The 20,964-nt window shown below is 36.2% G+C and overlaps 1 protein-coding gene across 2 annotated transcripts; it reads left to right on the plus strand.

Moving 5' to 3' along the window:
• The first annotated feature begins 2,634 nt into the window (after positions 1 to 2,634).
• PLRG1 (pleiotropic regulator 1) lies at positions 2,635 to 19,585 on the plus strand. 2 transcript variants are annotated; one of them, XM_007084188.2, is made up of 15 exons: positions 2,635 to 2,742; positions 4,305 to 4,411; positions 5,448 to 5,590; positions 6,292 to 6,345; positions 7,469 to 7,562; positions 7,759 to 7,846; positions 9,459 to 9,560; positions 10,555 to 10,647; positions 12,917 to 13,066; positions 13,156 to 13,257; positions 13,808 to 13,910; positions 14,925 to 15,033; positions 15,995 to 16,134; positions 16,636 to 16,829; positions 17,793 to 19,585. In XM_007084188.2, exons 1-15 carry the CDS (start codon positions 2,734 to 2,736, stop codon positions 17,850 to 17,852), a joined length of 1,548 nt encoding a protein of 515 aa, XP_007084250.1. In that variant the 5' UTR covers positions 2,635 to 2,733; the 3' UTR covers positions 17,853 to 19,585. The 2 variants fall into 2 exon arrangements, with proteins under 2 accessions (XP_007084250.1, XP_007084251.1); XM_007084189.3 differs by lacking the exon at positions 2,635 to 2,742 and adding an exon at positions 4,704 to 4,775 and having other exon boundaries at positions 4,322 to 4,411.
• Positions 19,586 to 20,964: the final 1,379 nt, after the last annotated feature.

The raw sequence follows: 20,964 nt of genomic DNA on the forward strand, positions 1-20,964 counted from the left end.
ACACATTTTTGCAAAATAGAAACACACAAAAAAGTAAATTATGAGTCATTATCATGTTCAATTTGACACTTGTTTTTGTGACATGGGCTGGGACTTCACAAAGTAGAAGGAGAAATTGTGATAAATAACACTTCCCTTCTCTCTCTCTCTCTCTCTGTCTCTCTGTCACATGCACACATCCCTCACTAAGATATTTCTGACAGTGCAGCTTCATTATCTCCCAGGCCTTTCCAGGCATTAACTGGAAGAATAGCTCCCTCACTGTCTCCTGTGGTCCCAGAAGCTTTCCTCTTAACTCTGTTACCAGAAGTCACTTGCTAACACTACCTTGGCATTTGGGCTCATTCTTAGCATTGCAATAAACAAAGATCAAACTCCTGAAGAAATGTCCAAGTATTCTTTTTAATTGGTTCTGATGTTAGAAATTCAAAAACACATCATAATTTCCACCATTCCTGCCTTTTGAATTAGTGAAGAATTACACATCTGAAATTCATGGGGCAAAGGACATTTTGAGTCAAACAAGGCTAAAGAATATTGCATGGAAAGAAAGTAGTGTCTGAAAGAGATTACATATTTAACCTTCTAAACTGAGAGAAGCAAGAAGAAATACTATCCATCTTTTTAGGAGTATAAAAACCAGAAAACACTTCCAGTGAAAAACCTGATGAAAATGACACTGAAATCCATATTCATGTGACCTCCTATCACTTACTCAAGGGCAAAGGACACAGTATTTGAAAGAGAATAAAGGTATCTTGTATATTGGTGAGTTTAAGAAAAAAAAAAAAAGATCAGTTAGTAAAGAGATGCCTTCCTTAAAATCTGTACTATTGGTTTTACAAAGACTTCATATTTACATTAATAAATCACTCACAATAATTTAGGTGGTAAATCCTTCTATCCTTATAAAGATAAGGGAAAATTCTTATTAGGGAAAAATGCTCCTATCATTATGAAGAGCAGCAGTGACCCCTACTGCTCAAATAAGGCATCTCTGGGTGTCCACCAGGACAGATTCTTAACCTTTCATGGGTTCTAAATCCTTTTATGAATCCAAAGAAATCTATAGATCTTTCACCAGAAAAAAAAAAAATCAGGTTTTATATAAATATAAAATTTATATACAACATACGTAATTCATAGATCCATGAGCTACATAAGGGGGGTCACTGGGCTCCATTTATCTATCTAAAACTTTTAAGTGGATAATATAATTCTATAGATTCAAGAGAGCCTTTTAAAAGGAGAATAATCTAGTGCAATTTACCTCAATTATTACAATATTTTTAAGACTTTGGGCTTATAAAAATTTTCTAGGATGATTAACATGTTAATAGACCCAACTAGACAGTTATTATATTGCCATAGTTATATTAGAATCTTGTTTGTATCTCTATAATTTTACTGCCTTTTAAAATCATACTCTTTTGTATATCTATTGCCACCTATAGTGAAGTTATAAACTGATATAGCTTCCCAAGTACATATATATTTCTTTGCAAGGCCTACCACTAGTGGACACTGTTATAGAAAATCAGTTCATAGGTCAAACTGCTACTCAAATTCAAAGATGACTTTATTTTCAAGCAGGAACATGATCTTAATGTTTTTAATGAATAAAAAAAATCAGTTTCTTTTTTTAATCAGTGAATTTCTAATGAGATTATCATTTCACATCGCTATACTTTTTATAAGATTATTTTTTCCCCTCTCAAAAGCATATGCGGGGTGCTTTGGGGACAAGATCAGTGGAACTGAGTAGGTTAAGGAGCAAGCAGGACCAGTGAAAGACTGGTCTATTCAAGTTTACAAATGTCTACCTCCATCAAGGTTTCTTTTTACGCAGAAAAGTAATTGGGCAGGATTAATCGAAAATTGCATTTTACCTGGGTGAAAAAACAAAATCTCAATACTTGGGCACCAGGCTGTGTATAAATAAAAATGGCTCAAGTCTTCAATTGCATCCTTTTTTCCACCAGCTTTGAAAGCTGTACCCCGGCATTGTTGATGCCACATTAATTAGCAGACAACTAGGAAGTAGCCAAGAATTATGCAGTTTTGAGAGATTAAACAACATCTATGCAGCATAAAGCAAGTTTGGGGTTTTGCCATATGTTAAAAATCTTTTGCAAAATTTCTCAAATTGAAACAATTCCGCAATATTGACTCAACAAGTGTTCACTGGACAGTGTAAGTGGGATTGCTTTTCGGAGTTAAGGCTACAAAGGCGTCTAAATGCTTCCAGACAAAATTAGCCAAGTAGCGGAAGCAGGCGACATAAATTGCGGGGGCGACCCCCAGAGTTTTAGCGCTGACCGAGGTTTGCTCTCTCCAGATCCTCCCCAGAGCTGATTACTTAGATTCGCTGAGAAAAAGGATTAAGCTTCCGAGAAATACAGCGCAAACAGGCACACCCTAAACCAAAATATTTAAGTCACAGAATAAGGCAGAGAACGTTATTTCAAGCTTTCTCCAAGAAAGTGAACGAGACCCTTAGGTACGCGGTACCAAGAACCTGCCAACTCAGGCCCGACACTACGTCCCCGGAGAAAAAGACCCGCCCCCTCGATCCCACAAGGCCGGCGGGCCACCAGCACGCGTGCGCGGACTGCGTCAGATCCGGCGCCAGGGCGCCCGATTCCGGAAGGGACTGCACAGTTGTGGCGGCGGTTTCTGTGTTGCAGGCTAGCGTTTCTTGTCTGCTGGAGCGGCGGGTCACCCAGCGGCATCATGGTCGAGGTAAAGTGGCACTTGGGCGCTGAGGGGTCGTTCGCTTCTGGAATGTTTTTCTTCGGCGGCAGGCGTGGGGGACCAAAGGTGTTCGGAGTTTGGAGAGGGTAGAGGCTGCGAAAGGAGGCTCTCTGGTTGAGGCCGGGTAGTCTCTTCTTAAGGTGTTTAGGGATAGAGGGAAGCCGGATGGCAGCATTAGTTGGAGGTTACCCTCAGGCATGAAGCCGGAGAGAATTCTTACTGCCTTTTTACTCTTGAGCCTTGGAGCTCGGCAGTGTCCCCGGAGGCGGTGCTTCTGGACCGCTGATATTCCCCATCTGCTTCAGAATAGAGTTCGTGGTTGTGTGTCCTAAAAGATTGGCAGTCTTCTCTGGTGTTCACTTAGTGCCTTCCATCAGCTCTTCCCCAGAAAAACCTGCCATTTTGAAGTTTTGCATCTTTCTCTGTCTTGAACAACCATTCTGTTAGACAGCCTTGTCCGTCTTATCTCAGAAATATTTCTTGACTCTTGTCCGTATCCACTGCGTTCACTTTAATTCAAACCAACACCATCTTTCATCTGGACAAGAGCATTAGCTCTTTGCTGGTGTCCTTGCTTCCATTTTTGTTACGCCCTCCTCCCTCCGTAAATTGATCTGTTTAAAACGTAAGTTGATCATGCTTTTTCTGCTTAAAATCCTTTACTGGCCCGATGTTACTAGAGCAAAAATGCAGACTGTTGGAATGATCTTCAAAAAACCCTTATCCTGATCTGGACCTTGCCTACCCTTGGAACCTCATCTCGGTGTCACAGCCCACCTTCCTACTGAACATATACAACTCTTGCGGCTCCCGGCATCATTGCAGATACTGAACTGCTGTGTACATGGCATTTTCTCTTTACTGAATTGTTCTTAACTCTTCTGCACAGAGCTAACTCTCTACTTAACTGACATCTCAGAGAGGTTTTTTCTTTTTAAATATAATTTATTGACAGATTGGTTTCCATACAACACCCACCGCTCATCCCAACAAGTGCCCTCCTCAATGCCCATCACCCACTTTGCCCTCTCCCCCACTCTCCATCAACTCTCAGTTTGTTCTCAATATCCAAGAGTCTCTTATGGTTTGCCTCCCTCCCTCTCTGTAACTTTTCAGAGAGATTTTTCATAACTATCCTAAGTTCTTTCTGTGTCTCATGCCCTTGCTTGTTTCCTTCATAGCACTTATCAAAATGTGTTGCTTATTTTTATCTGTTTCTCGAGCACCTGGACCATGACTGTCTTTTCATCATTCTTTTGTTAACGTCTAGCACAGAACCTGCCAGACACATAGTAGGAGCTCAGTAGATATTTACTGAATAAATGACCAAGCTCAGGCATCACTAGTTGGTATGGGTGGGTCTCTGGCCAATGAAGAACTTCCTCTTCTTCTAAACTTGACTCCTATAGCTTGCTACAAATAGCCATGGTGAGTGGTAGAAAGCAGTTTACATATTTAAACTTGTAAAGTGTATAACTAATTTAAATTTAATTTAGGTTATGATATGTGTAATTTGCAGATGGATATGTGATTATAATCTTTCTTTCTAGGAGGTACAGAAACATTCTGTGCACACACTTGTGTTCAGGTCATTGAAGAGAACCCATGACATGTTTGTAGCTGATAATGGAAAACCTGTGCCTTTGGATGAAGAGAGGTAGGTATTGTTCCTTTTCAGTTGCTAGAATATTTTAACTACTTAATAACTGGGGGAAGAGAGCAGGGAGAGGGGGACCTTTAAAGATTAGTGAGTGATACTAACACTCATAGGATATCTATTCAATAATGAATGGTGTTTGGGCATGATTTAAGCTGATTTAACTTTTTTTTGGCCTTGTCTTTTACAGTAAAAATCCCATTAATTAATTGCATTTATAAATACCCAGTAATTAGGAGAGTCCCTTTTAGGTGTTATATCTTATAATCAATCACTTTGTATGTGCTTTCAGCTTCCCGCTGCTCTCAGAGCCTTGCTGAGCTGAAATTGTACCTGGCCAGTACCTCTACTCCCATCTTTTCTCGTTAGTATGATGAAGATTTTTGAGTGGTGGCATATTTTTGGTTCTACATCTCCAGCTCCAGTCTGGGATTGCATTATGTGCAGTGTTCCTTCTTTGTCCTTTACCCTTCTTTTAAAATCTACTTAATTCCTAAAACAAGCATTTATATTTAATTTATAAAGTGAGCTATTCTTAAAATTTGTATAAGTGCATTTCTTTAAAAAATACTGAACTAATTACATACTTCGATTAGTTCTAATTACTCTTTTTAGATACATCCAGTAAAGGTTATGATAGAAACTTTTGCTATATTTTTATATTTACACATTTGAAGGAAAATATATTGACCTTGAGGTTTTTAAAAGGATATATTAGTTTCTATGTATTTTTAAACCAGACCCTTGATAACTTATCATGAAAGGTTTTGTATTTATTGGTTAACAACCTAAAATGTTACTTAGACTTAATGGATGCTATGTGGTGGATTATGAACAAAAGTGTGGAAATGCACTTGGAAGTTTTGAGCTTTTTAAAATACTACTTTAAAAACTTCATAGAAATTTTTTCTACATGATTAGGCAAACCTAAGCTATTTAAGTACTTGTGTTTCTCGGCTATCTATGAATATATTTACTTTGGTTCATATTTTTAAAGTACTCAAGATACATTATTATGTTCATAATTTTTAAATAGTCACAAACGGAAAATGGCAATCAAGCTGCGTAATGAGTATGGTCCTGTGTTGCATATGCCTACTTCAAAAGAAAATTTTAAAGAGAAATGTCCTCAGAATGCATCGGATTCATATGGTCATAAACAATATCCTGCCAATCAAGGTAAGTGTGGCATTATCAGAAATGTGATTCTTTTTAAAAGTAGAAATGTAATTTTTAAAAATAGAAAAATGAAATGTTCTAGTGCCTGTTCTGGAAGGACTGACTAGAGCCAAACCCTATTGAACTAGTGTACCAGTATTATAATGGAAGTCTTGATTTCCTCATTGGAGTAGTGAGTTGAGATTATTGGTTGCTAGGTTTTTTCTTAATAGGAAATAAAAAAGTGGTAGAATCATAATCGCAGAAATTATTAGGATATAGAGAAGGTCACAGTGGAGACTAAAGGAAATATTTCTAACCCATGGGGAGACCATCTATGTATCTTGGCTGTAATTCAGAAAGATGATACTAAGCACTGGCATTCTAATGCATAAAAATAATCTAACATTCCACTGAGAAATCATTTGCTTGGAAGAAAAACCATAGTTGATTTTTACTTGACCGAACAATCTCTCTACATACCATTAAAATTGTACAAGCTTTCTTGACATCATATTAACAAAAGGTCAAAAGAAATAGCTGTGTCCATGGTCTTCAGAAGCCAAAACAAAAATGATCAATTTATCTCATATCTGACATTTGGGTTTAGTTGGGAAAATTTGAGAAATTCAGTTGATAGTTTAACACTTATTAAAAGAGATGATACTTGTACATATGATAAATTTGCCAATGATCACAATGATTTTTTTCCTTTTTTTAAGGACAAGAAGTTGAATATTTGGTGACAGGTACACATCCATATCCACCAGGACCTGGTAAGTGAGCTATTTTATATTGAAAATATCTTGTAGGCATTTCCTTGAATGAACCAATAATATGATTCCTATTGCCTATAAAATACAAGATAAACTTAGCAGACAGGCATCCAAGCATAGCATTTATTTATTTATTTGTTTATTTATTTATTATTTTTAGGCATAGCTTTTAGATGATAGTAAACTAATACTCAGTATCAGATACATTCATTGAGCAAACATTTCTAAGCACCTAAATTTATATCAGGCACTGTGCTAGGAATTCAAAGACAGTAACACTGCTCCAAGCTAAAACATGCTTATATGGAGGTTTAAACAGACATGTTATTATCATTAAACTTATAAAAGTGATTGAAGTGTTAGTGTAGAATCAGGTGTGATAAAAGTGTCTACTAGATGTCTGTGTAGAAAATTGGCACACAGATGGAGTGGCTAGTATATTGGGGTGGAGGACAGAAAGCTTAGTATATCTAGTTTTAGTAATTTTATTTAAAGAAAAAAAAATTTTTTTTAACGTTTATTTATTTTTGAGACAGAGAGAGACAGAGCATGAACAGGGGAGGGGCAGAGAGAGAGGGAGACACAGAATCTGAAACGGGCTCCAGGCTCTGAGCTGTCAGCACAGAGCCCAACATGGGGCTCGAACTCACGAGCCGTGAGATCATGACCTGAGCCGAAGTCGGACGCTTAACCGACTGAGCCACCCAGGCGCCCCTAGTTTTAGTAATTTTAGAAGACAGAATTTACCATAATGAAAGCCCAGACAGATTAGTACTTCTTGTTTAGTAATTTACATTTACTCTTGGAAATATTCGGTTAGTATTTGGGGGCTGCTTAATTTTTATATCTGCAGGTAATACCCCAAAATAATAGAAATTGTCTTTACTGTCTTGGGTATGTTAATACCAAGCTGCCTGTGATTAAATCAGATTTGAGTTATGTGATTTCAAGTTACATTTATTATTAAAAAGTTAGAAATAAAAGACTCACAAAACATAATAGACATTTTTATAGTATCACCACCTGGAGATATCCCATGTTTGCTTCCAGTATTTTATTTTAAACCTATGTAAATGAAATCAAAGATAGCTACTGAAAGCAATTGATGTTTTTCTTTAAACAGGGGTTGCTTTGACTGCAGATACTAAGATCCAAAGAATGCCAAGTGAATCAGCCGCTCAGTCCTTAGCTGTGGCATTACCTTCTTCTCAGACCAGGTATGAAGTATTATGCTTCTAATTATAGAGATTTTGAAAACATAATTCATTGTTTCTGTTTTTCTCATTTTAAGATTTCTTTATAATTATGTGACGTTTTCCTTTATCATTGCTTACAAAAATTTAAAGAATTGGTTCTGCAGAGCACATGACATGACAATTAATTGCTTAGAATGTGCTATTTCTTTTGCTTCAGGGTTGACGCAAATCGTAATGCACCTGCTGGAGGTGAATACCGACATCCGGCGGCTGCTGACCGTTCACAGCCTGCAGGGATGACTTCAGTAAGTTTCTCTGTGTCAAATCATGCTGCAGGTTTCTAATTTTTGGAACTTGTTGCCTTATTTTCCTTTATTGCAAGAGTCTTCAGTTAAATACTAAATAAGTGAAAATTTGCCTTGGAATTACTAAAGTAAATAGTGGCTGACTGAGCTAGTTGTTAGTATTTCATGGCCCTAAAATTTAAGTTGCTAGTGAATTGGCATATTTTTTAGAATTTAACATTTTGTTATTCTGTGTCTTTTACACATTGTAGGTAATGCTTATTTTGATGTATATAATGTGATGTTGCCCTTTATTATCCACTATTAAAAGTGCAAGGAATACTATTCTAAAACTTGTGTTAATATGGTTTAAATATGAAAATCTCTTTTTTGTTAAACTCTTAGTTGGCTGACACAGTTTAGTGCTGTTAGTAATGTAATATTCATAGGCTGTAGAACTTGTATGTTATAAATGAGCATTTAGAAATACATAAGTTTATGTGTAAGTAAATGGTAGCTAAATTGGTGAAAGTAGTTATAAAAAGAATAACTGAAAATACCTAGTTTGTTTTATTATGCTGTCACTTGAATAACTGCAGGCTTTGATTCCTTAATTTATTATGCAGTTATTTGGCTTTATGAAATGAATTAATCTGTGGTCTTCCCACCACATTTCTTCTTTTGCCTCCATTCACAGATCTCTGCCCAGGCTTTCTGCCTCCTTAGGAGGAGGTAATGTAAGCTTCTTGAGGGCAGGAACTTTATGGCTTAAGTATGTTTTGGATGCATGGATGGATGCTAATAGTAGATGGTACATCAGCTAGAATACCTTATATTTAGTTAGTTATTTAGTTTTTAGTGTTTATTTATTTCTGAGAGAGAGAGACAGACAGACAGACAGAGCACGAGCAGGAGAGGAGCAGAAAGAGAGGGAGACACAGAATCTGAAGCAGGCTTCAGGCTCTGAGCTGTCAGCACGGCACAGAGCCCGACGTGGGGCTCGAACTCATGGACCGTGAGATCATGACCTGAGCCAAAGTCGGACGCTTAACCAGCTGAGCCACCCAGGCGTGCCTAGAGTACCTTTTAAAATGTTAATTAAGTATTTTTGGAAGGTAGTTTCTGCTTTGCAATATTAAATCAATAATGTTAAAATACAACAATGACAGGCGGAGACATTAATCCACTTGCAATCACTCAAATAAAGGTAGGAGCTTCTATAGAGCATTTACAGAGTAGTAATAATGTCTTTGTAGTAATTGTATGAAATAGGCACTGTTATTTCCACTTTACAAAGCAGGCATAGAGGTTATGTAATTTTTACCCAAAGTCAGTCAGCTAGTAATTGGCAGAGCTGGGTTCATGAACCCATGCTTAGTGATATGTGCTCTTAACTCTAATGTTCTGCCTCTGAGATTTTTTAATTGATTTTTAAAATCAACATGCAGAAAATATAATTCTGATTAGAAGTCTTAGGTGTGCAGACATTTTCTAGTTATGCAAACATTTTAGCTGTCTTTTCATCAAAGGGGGTAAAAAGCCTCATAAATCCCCTTTTAAAATTTTTCATTTTTGATTTAACATGAAATGTTAGGTATGTCTTTAACAATAATGTAATCTGTTCTATATCTAGGCTGTTATGGAGGCTGGCAATGCCAAGAACTCTGCACTGATGGCTAAAAAAGCCCCTACAATGCCCAAACCCCAGTGGCACCCACCATGGAAACTGTACAGGGTGAGTGAATCTGTATATCATGCCATTACAGAAACGATGATTGCTTTCCAGTTACAAGAGCTGAAGGAGTAGAATAAGGAGGAAAAGCAGTGAATATGAGCACTGGTAAAGTGATCTGAGACCAGATGAGGGAAGGGTTAGGCCCCAATCTTGAAAGATAGATCTTAGGAAGACTTCTTTAAGTAAAAGCCATGTATGTATTTCCTATAAAATACAGTATAAAATGTTGACAGAAAGCTATTAGGTGTAGAGAACAGATGAAATAAATTCTCTAAGTGTTTGAAGTGTTTAATATGAAGGCTAGGAGGAAGAACAGCATATGACAATGTTTCTTTGGCTCTATTGATGATCTTTTTTCAATTACAGTAAATTAAATGATTCAAAATGTACCAGATCTAAAATGAAGTATATATAGCAGAAAAACTGTAACTGCACTTAATTTACTATATGTGTTAAATTTGGTTTTTTAATTGTACACTAACATAGCCTTTCTTTTAGTGTACAGACCTAATAAATTTTATTAGATACATAAATTTGGGTAATCACTGCCCCAGTCTGTATATAGAAGTTCCAGCAACTCAAAAAACACTCCTATGCTATTATTTTACAGACATATCCTTCCCTACCCATGGTAACTGTTCATCTGTTTTCTATATTATAGTTGTGCCTTTTCAATTTTGTTATATAATGGAATTATATGGCATGCACCTTTTGAGACCGACTTCCTTCACTCAGCTTAATGTCTTTGAGAGTCATCCAAGTTGTTTCATCTATTAATAGATTCCTCTTTGCTGAGTAGCATTTCATTGTATAGATATATCAGTTTGTGTATTCATTTACTGAAGATAAATTCTAAAATCTGTCAAATAATTTTACAAACTTATTTGAAGATGTGAGGACGGGCTATTCAAACTTGACTTATGTGCAATGAGTTGAAATTGAATAAACTTTTATGTGTAACGAGTCTGCCCATTCTACTTTTTGTTTTATGCAGGTGATCAGTGGACATCTTGGCTGGGTTCGCTGTATTGCTGTAGAACCTGGAAACCAGTGGTTTGTAACTGGATCTGCTGACAGAACTATAAAGGTAATAAAGAAGGAAGAAAAAAAAAATAGGACTTTGTATTTGCTATATAAATTTTATCTTTTATTTTCCTGGGTGGAGATTTCTGTTGTACTTTCTGTGATTTCTTAGACCTGAGTTTGGGGTAAAAGTTACTATATTTATCAATTCACTGTTCTGAATAAATATGTTTGAGAAATGATATTTAAGTAACAAGTTTTCCAAACAGTACATACTACCTACCACTATTCCTTGATTTTTACATTTTTTCTCTTCTGGTTACAAAATTAAAGTATGCTTATTTATTAAAAAATGTGGAAAATATAGAAAAATATAAAAGAACACAGACCCATACATAATCCTAACACTGTCAAATAATTTGAACATGAATTTCTGTTTAGTATTTATTTCTGTGCATATGTGTCATTATATTTACTTCTGAGCTCTTTTCCTGTGTGTGTAAGTGCGTATTTTGTTTATTTTGAGGTCGAGAGAGAGAGTGTGTGCACATGTGCATGAGAGCAGGGGAAGGGCAGAGGGAGAGAGAGAGAGAGAGATCAAGCCCCAACACGGGGCTTGATCTCAATGACCTGAGCTAAAATTGAGAGCTGGGCGCTTTAACTGAGCTACCTAGATGCCCTTTTATTTTTTTATTTTTTATTTTTTTTTTAAACGTTTATTTATTTTTGAGACAGAGACAGAGCGTGAACGGGGGAGGGTCAGAGAGAGAGAGCGAGACGCAGAATCGGAAACAGGCTCCAGGCTCTGAGCTGTCAGCACAGAGCCCGACGCGGGGCTCGAATTCACGAACCGCGAGATCATGACCTGAGCCGAAGTCGGCCGCTTAACCGACTGAGCCACCCAGGCGCCCCCCCCAGATGCCCTTTTAAATGTGTATCTTTAAAAAGTCATGCTTGATGTATAATTTTATACTCTGTTTTTTTTCCCACTTAATATTATATCAGAGGCATGCTTCTGTGAAAAAAGGATATATCACTTAGGTATTCTATACCGTTTTCCTGTTGTTAGACATGAAACTTTTTAGTTTCTTGATTTTCACCATCACAAGTAATGCCGTAATTAATTGTTGAGCCTAAAGCTTTTTGCTGCATTTTAAATTACTTTGTTACTATAGATTCCCAGAAATGGAATTAATGGGTTAAGCGTTTTTGAGGTTGACACTCAGAGTACAGCTTATTTTCCAAAATGGACTAATTGATATTTGCAGTGTATGAGAGAATCCTTTTCAGCACACTGATTGTGTATTTTTAAAAATACCTACTAAATGTTAAGCAGAAATGGGTATCTAATCTTTTGAAAACTGTACATAAAAAAATTTCTGGTGGGTTTGAACTTTTTGATACCGAATAAAGCTGCTTTTAGGTTTTTTCAACATACATATATATTTATTTATTGAGGTATAGTTGACATACAACATTATATTAGTTTTAGGTACACAACGTAATGATTCAGTATTTATATACATTGTGAAATGAATACCACAATAAATCTGGTTAACATCTGTTACCATACATAGTTACAGATTGTTTTTTCCTTTTAGAGAGAATTTTTGAGATCTACTCTCTTTTAACAACTTTTAAATATGCGATGCAGTATTAATAAATAACAGTCACCATGCTGAACATTATATCCCCATGACTTACCTACTTTATAACTGGAAGTTTGTACCTTGACTCTATCCATTTTGCCTACTCCCCACCCCACCTCTGGCAACTACTGATCTATTCTCTTTATCTCTGAGCTTTGTTTGTTTGTTTGTTAATGTTTGTTTTTAGAGTGTATATGCCAGTAAAATCACACAGTATCTTTGACTTATTTCACATAGCATAATGCACTCAAGGTTCATCCATGTTGTCATAAATGGCAAGATTTCATTCTTTTTCATGGCTGAATCATAGTTCATTGTGTGTGTTTTGTGTGTGTACATACAGATACACAACACATTTTTTTTTTTTTTATCCATTCATCCATTGATGGACATTTAGTTTGTTTCCATAGGGTTTTTTTTTTTTTTTTAAGTTGTTGCCATCCTTGGCTAATTTAATGTTATTCATACTTTCATTATCTATGATATCCTTTTATATATACTAAGATTTTGTCACTTATTGCAAGTACTTTCCTAGTTTGAACGTGCTTTTTTTATTTTTTTTCCCTGCTTAACAAGGAAGATTGGTGGGAGATTGTTTTTGAAGACTTATTTTTAATATCAAGATTCTAAAAATTTGCTTTGGAATAATCCAAAAGAAAAAAATTAAATATTCTTTGATTGCAGATCTGGGACTTGGCTAGTGGCAAATTAAAACTGTCATTAACTGGGCACATTAGTACAGTGCGTGGTGTGATAGTAAGCACACGGAGCCCTTACCTGTTCTCCTGTGGAGAAGACAAACAAGTCAAATGCTGGGATCTTGAATATAATAAGGTAAGCTTGTAGTTGAGGATTTAAAACATTATGAACCACTGTTTTTCTTTCTAATTATAGAGATTTTCACTTTCCTGCTTTATTTTCAGGTTATAAGGCACTATCATGGACATCTGAGTGCAGTGTATGGTTTGGATTTGCACCCAACAATTGATGTGCTGGTAACCTGTAGTCGAGATTCAACTGCACGGGTAAATGGAGTAGACCTTTGTGTTTATTCGTAAATCTATTGCATCTTACGGTATGCATGTTTGGTAATGGAGTCACATGTGATTTGTTAAGAGAATTGAAGATAGTTGACTTGACCTGTCGGTAGCCTAGCCCCTGAGTTTCTTGACTTCTGTGTTTTTTCACCTTCGTTTTCAGTTCTGGGGCCTCATCGTGTTTATTATTGGGAGTGCCCTGCCTCTGAAATGTGACACTTGCACGTTCCCTTCCCGTCACTACAACTATTTTCCATGAGCTGTTTCCTTCAATAGTCTCATTATACCCATTCTTACACTTTGGGTACCCTAATCTTTCAGGTTTTTGTTGTTGTTGTTGTTGTTGTTGTTGTTGTTCCCATCATCTGCCTCCTGTCTACATTCCCCAGCCAGCTTATAGATCATTATCTTTCTTTTAAACAGTTTTTCATTATATTCAGGCACGGTTGCCTAGTAAGTTCCCAGCCTTGAATTGATCCAGTTACCTGCCTGAGATATGAATACCTGTTCTGACAGTATGTCTGTTGTGTTTTTATAGATTTGGGATGTGAGAACTAAAGCCAGTGTGCACACATTATCTGGACATACAAATGCAGTTGCTACAGTGAGGTGTCAAGCTGCAGAACCACAAATTATTACTGGTATGACTGATAGCTTTTAAGTTTATAGTGTATTTAATCAGAATGCATTATGATTATGCATATACTTTTCCTATTCACTATGACTCTTGCTTTGTATTGTAGACACATTGGGTGTGCCTTTGAAATTTACTGTGGTAATTTTTCATTTGATTGTTTTTATCTCAAACTCTTTACATATCAGAATATATCACATCTCAGTATCATGTAATGTTTGATTAGAAATGCTTCTGTTAGATACAATTAGACATTGTTTCATAGTATCAAAATTACTGGTCTAAGAAGTTGAAATTAGGTGAAATACCCTGAGACCAATTACTTTTAGAGCTGGTTTGAGTCTTGTTTTACTTACAGTAAGATTAATAATAGATCTTTACTCGGAGTGCCTGGGTGGCTCACTTGGTTAAGCGTCGGAGTCTTGATTTCGGCCCAGGTCATTCTCTCACAGTTGTGAGATTGAGCCCCGTGTTTGGTTCCATGCTGAGCGTGGCGTCTGCTTAAGATTCATTCATTCATTCTCTCTCTCTCTCTCTCTCTCTCTCTCTCTCTCTCTCTCTCTCTTTCTCTCTCCCTCCCTCTCCCTCCCTCCCTCCCTCCCTCCCTCTCTCCCTTTCCTCTGCCCCTCCCCTGCTGGTACACATGCACACTCTCTCAAAAACTAAAAATAAATTAAAAAAAATATTAGATCTTTAAGACTAGAGAGTAATTCATTCACTTGATGTATTTTATTAACTACAAGTTTTTTCTTCCCCTCCATGAGGAGTAACATCATGTATTTGCTTTGTTACTCGCATTTGTTCTAGCTGTTGAGAGTGCATCAAGCATTTATTGCCTTTTTTAAGAATTAAATTTAAAACCAACCTAAAAATTAGAACTGTAAAGTAATTAGCCAAGAGTTGATAGGACTTTCACTTAGTCTATAGGTGTCTATGCAAGACTCCTTCATATTTTGTTGTGTTTAATTTTTGCGTTATTTTTTCTGATCGAATTTTGAGGGTGTGTGTGTTTTTATTATAGGAAGCCATGATACTACAATACGATTATGGGATTTGGTGGCTGGAAAAACAAGAGTCACATTAACAAATCACAAAAAATCCGTCAGGGCTGTGGTTTTACATCCTAAACAGTAAGTGTATTTTCCTAATTCGCTTCTCTTTTTTCAATATTTAGTGTAAGTATGGAAAGACCAACACTGGTACTATTTCAGTAGTTATTTAGCTGTCATTTCCAGGCCTGTGCCACTTACAAGCATGCATTTCTTTTATTTTCCCTATGTCGTATTTTGCTTCATGACCTATATGTGATAAGGAAAATTTTCTACATGGTGAGCTATGATAGTGTCAAAGGAGACAATATGAATAAATCATTGCTAAAATCTGCGTGTCAAAGTAGAGGCTAATAGAAGATGGATTTAATGTTTTGATAGAAATGTTACTGGGCACTGAGACATACATAGAGTAGTTTAATTTTTAAGTTAATATACATAGAAAAAAATAGTAGGAACCGTGACCTCATAATCAGGTTATCCATAGAGGTGAGCATATTATCACAGCCTGTTTATTATATCACATTACCTTGACACTTTTCTGGTCACATTGATATCTTTTCTGTACCCATTATTTCCTCCCTCCCTCACTTTTTCTGTCTTCCTCACTCACTTTCTTTTTTTCCCCCCACTTGCTTTTTCTCTTTCTCTGTTTCTTTCCTTCTTTTCCTTTCTTCCTGTTTTCCCCTCTCTCCTCCTCTTGCTCTCTATCCAGAATAGTTTCATAACCCCTTGCCCTTAATGTGAATTTAAGGTTTTGTACATTTGTTGCTTTAACTCAGTGTAGAGCATTGGGGAAATGAGAATAAAACATTAATCTTGGAATTAAAATACACTTAAAATATTTATTTTGAAGATCTGATTTGACTTGGAACAGATGTCTTCATATTTTTACCTCTTGGTATGACAATAATATTTTTCTAAAGCTACGTGGACCCATAAATGCACATGTAGAGAATACAGCCCTAACAAGCTTTTTTGAACTCACCATTTTATTTAACTTTGTTTACTTTGTCACTAATTCTTTGTAATCTTATTTCAGTTACACATTTGCATCTGGCTCTCCAGATAACATAAAACAGTGGAAATTCCCTGATGGAAGTTTTATTCAAAATCTTTCTGGTCATAATGCTATTATTAACACACTGACAGTAAATTCTGATGGAGTGCTTGTTTCTGGAGGTAAATTAAGATTTTAGAGATAAATGTGTTTTAGTCTCATTTTTTTTCTTTTGGCAAATGAGTAAACGTTTATAAAATTTCTAAGCCATCCCACCTAAGTATTATAACAGAACTTGCCCAATTACTGTGTATTTGGATGTTCATATGTGTGTTCATGCATATTTGTAATACCTGTAGCATATTTCATAGTTTAACCGTATTTGAGTTCCCACATGATAAATCTAAGGAATTCATGCTGGGAACCACCTAAAGTTTGGTTGTGTATTCTGGAATTAGATATTGTTTTGTGGTGCTTTTTGAGCTCTATACTAAATTCTGAATTCACACATAAAAATAGACGAACCAGTATTAAGAGAAGCTTGAGTGCCTATGTCTTACATATCTTTATAACTATTTAATCTTTATTGTCACAGTACTTGACCCATGGATGGTACTTAAATGTTTGTCAAGCTGAATTGTTGATAGGACACCAAGTTTAATTAGATTTTTTTTTCCTTTAAGCTGACAATGGCACTATGCATCTTTGGGACTGGAGAACTGGCTATAATTTCCAGAGAGTTCATGCAGCTGTGCAGCCTGGATCTTTGGATAGTGAATCAGGAATATTTGCTTGTGCTTTTGATCAGTCTGAAAGTCGGCTACTAACAGCTGAAGCTGATAAAACCATTAAAGTGTATAAAGAGGATGATACAGCGGTAAGCTCTCTATTTCACATATATTTTAAAGTAAAAGAAATCATCCATACCAATTTATTTAGCAAGTGCTTTTTCATTTTAAAGGTATTGAAATTATCAGAAGGGAAAATAATCTTCATAGTATTAAAGAATTTGTCAACTTGAGTAGTGTCTGTTCATAGATTTCTGTATTGGTTTCATTGATGCCAGTGAATTATCCTTATTTACTATACTTGGGAAATCTTGCATCCACAATAACCACATATTGGGGCTCCTGGGTTGCTCAGTCGGTTAAGTGTATGACTTCGGCTCAGGTCATGATCTCACGGTTCGTGAGTTCGAGCCCCTCGTTGGGCTCTATGCTGATAGCTCAAAGCCTGGAGCCTGCTTCCGATTCTGTGTCTCCCCCTCTCTCCTTCCCTTCTCTGCTCATGCTCTCTCTCTCTCTCCTTCAACATAAATAAACATTAAAAAAAAAAAAAAAAAAAAGAATAACCACAAATAAATAAATTCCTATGCGGATAAATTCTAAAATCATAAGCTTTGGTATTACCAGAATACCTAAATAGCAGTTTTATTTGAGATGAAAAACCATGAACTAAATTTGTAGTGAACCAGTCGTCCTTTATTAGATTCAGATAGTGTCAAAAGTTTGTCAACTATTTTTTTTTTTTTAATATAATTTATTGTCAAATTGGCTTCCATACAACACCCAGTGGTCATCCCAACAAGTGCCCTCCTCAGTGCCCATCACCCATTTTCTCCTTGCCCCCACTCCCCTGTCCACCTACAGTTTGTTCTCTGTATTTCAAAGTCTCTTGTGGTTTGCCTCCTTCCCTTGTCAACTGTTTCTGAAATTGTTAAAGAACTGCTAAATGTGTAATGCCAACTAATGTAATTTAGAATTGATGGCCTTGTTTTTGTTAGGGAGTTATTAATTAAAAAACTAACAATATTTGGTTTTATTTAATTTTCTGTTTTCAGACAGAAGAAACTCATCCAGTCAGCTGGAAGCCAGAAATTATCAAGAGAAAGAGATTTTAATGTAACATTGTCTTCATGGTGGCTCCCCCCCCACACACCCTTGTTAAAAAAAAAAAAAAGCTTGGTGTTGATGAGGATATCCAGTCATTTTGTGCTCTGGCTAGGAATGCAGAAACTCACATGCTTAAATCATTCCTGCTTCGTATTTTATAATAAACTGCCCCCCCATGTTATTTTCTAAAATAAATAATTTGAGATCCTAAGAAGATGCAGATATCAAGCATACGCAGGTTCATTGAACATAACTATTCTAAAGATAGAATATTTGTCAGTTTTATTAAAAGACACTTTTTAAAAAAACTTAACCAAACTGCTTACTATAATAAGGATATGTTTTGAGGGGAGCAGTTGTGTTTTTGTGTGTGTGTGTGTGTGTGTGTGTGTTTTTTTTTTTTTTTTAGTCCTTTAAGAACTAGCATCTGTGACTAATAATTTGGGATTAAAGGATTTGAAGTCGTACTATAATTTATGTATGTTTATTCCACAGTTTTTGAGTGTATGCTCTGCAAAGCTCTGCACTGGATACTGTTCAGGAAATAGACAAGCAAGTTGTATCTGGCCTCCAAGACTCTAGTTTATGTTACAGAAATGCAGTAAGGGAGAGGCAGGCAAAAAGCTGGAGTAGCACAGAGGGAAGAGCCAGTACTTTTTCCCAGAGAGCATGTGGAAGACTTCATAGAGTCAGGGGTATTTGAGCTGAGCCTTGAGGCGGCACAGAGGGAAAACAGTTTTCTAAGATGAGGCATAAAGTGAATGAAACCAGACGGGGGAAACTCTGACGTGTTCTAGGAGCAAAGAGCTGTCTGCTGCAGTTGAGTAATGAGAACAGCTGGTTGGTGCTGGAGAATGTGCATGTTTGCAGTTTGATTGTATTCCAGAAGCAGTAGGATACCAAGATAGGTATCAAATCCTGGAGAAATAGCAAGATACCAGCGGAGGTATTTGAAGCTGTGGCAAGCCCTGTAGTCTTCTTTGAAGACTTTCTGCATAAGGGTTACTTAAGTTTCTGATACCTATGCCTTGTAAATGAGTTTTCTAATCCTTGCCCTTAGGATCCTGAGTCCCCATCAGTCAAGGCCAACTTCACTTTCGATAGTTAGAAAACACAGTTACAAGAACAATTAAATTGTTTTCAAATTAAAAATATTGCACCATAATTTTGAACAAGTATTTCTGAATTATACATATCCCATCTTGCATGCTATAGGTGGGAGTATAATTTTATAACCTTTAGGAGGGGGGGGGTTCAGAGTATATTGAAAATGCTCAAACCATTTCGCTAAACTCTTCATTAAAAATGAAATTACTAGGAAACTGCCTAATAGGAATAATCTGACAAGTGTACACAAGCAGGTTTATTGCACCTTTGTTCTTTAATAATTAAAACTAGCTCAGAGGTCCTACCAGTAAGGGACTGGTGTAATAGATTATGGTACCGTCATGCAATTTATTTCTATTCATTAAGAGTGAGGGATGTCTCTGCATTAACAATAAGATGTCCAAACTTTTATGTAAAAAAAAAAAAAAGTTGCGGAAGCTTTTTTTTTGTAGGATAACTTGATAATGCTATAAAAAATAATGGAAAAGTAATACCACATTGTTGTCAGTGGCTTTGTGAGGGAGTGAAATTGTGGGAGAACTTTCATGATTGGCTTTATATATTTCTATAATGTTTTAATTTTCTATAAGCATGTATTTTGTAAACTTAAATAAAGAAATCCACTACACTTGCATCCCTGAGAGATTCTCATATATCTTCTAACACAAGAAAAATAGAGGTGAGGAGGGTCACATTCCTAAAGGCCGACCAGAAACTACAGCTAGCACAGGGAGGTGAGCCACCTTCTTTTCTGCCTAGCAAAGCTTCAACTGTTACTTATTAGACAAGTACCACATTCTGAATAGCATTTACAAAATCCATCTCCCTTCATGCTATCTTGTATTACGATGTTCTCGGATCCTCTTGGAAAGAGTTCATTCACCATATGTGTTAGGACCCCCATGAGATTTCAGGCAGAATTAATGCATTTGCTCTTTTTTTACCCACTTGACGGAACCCCAACCCAGGGTAAGTTCAAGTCTCTTACCTTGCCTATGTCTTGTGTATACCCAAGCTGCAAAACTTTCCTACAGGAAAACAGCTTTGCTACCTGGACTCATTTTTCATTTATGGCCTGTTACCTTAAGTGGGCCAATAACAATGATGGCACACACCTTTCTGTAGTTAATCCCTTCTGCCTCCTGTTGCAACAACTCTGAATGCACAGTTGTTACTAGACCTAATGTTCCCTCCTAAGTCTCACCTATTTCTCTATTCCCTTTTATAGCCAAACTCCTTGAGTTGTCATAACTTCATGATCTCTCACTTGCCATTCTCAACTGACTCCAGTCCAAACATAGTGAAAGTAAATGTGTTCAACTGTTCTTAGGGAAATGGAAGAAACTTAAGTAGTATGAAGGAGTTGGTAGGAAATAAAGCAATGAAAAAAAGATATACAAAGTTAGCCTGAATGTCGATTTTTTTTTTTTTTGCACAAAAATAAAGTAGATGCAATTATTTAGATAAACCAATCAAGAAACACAAGAATCATAAATGTCCTAAAAAAATAAAGGGGTGAGGGGGACAATTCTGTTCAATTCCATGCCATTATATGTTTTTTTTAAGTTTATTTTGAGAGAGTGGGAAAGGTAGAGAATCCCAGGTAGGCTCCATGCGGTCAGTGCAGAGCTGGATGTGGGACTTGATCTCACGAATTGTGAGATCACACCTGAGCTGAAATCAAGAGTCAGATGCTTAATCCACTGAGCCACCCAGGTGCCCCATCCATGCCATTATTTGAATAGCCAAATAAAATGGTTAATTTTAAAGAAAAATATATTTTATGGCAGATTTCAAAGATACAGAAAACTTAAATTCTTGTAGATGAAATAGTTTGTCAAGGAATTAATCATTACCATTACCACTTGCACATATCACTTAAGTGCATTAAGCTTCAAAGTGGAATTCTAATTTCAATGCACTATAAATTTTATAGGATCTAGATAAGGAAAAGATTTTATGTGTTTTAAAATGTATTTCAAAGATATCCAAATCCAATGATGCACAAATAAA

The sequence above is a fragment of the Panthera tigris genome, chromosome B1 (genome assembly GCF_018350195.1).
Source record: "Panthera tigris isolate Pti1 chromosome B1, P.tigris_Pti1_mat1.1, whole genome shotgun sequence".
Classification (NCBI taxonomy): Eukaryota; Metazoa; Chordata; class Mammalia; order Carnivora; family Felidae; genus Panthera; species Panthera tigris.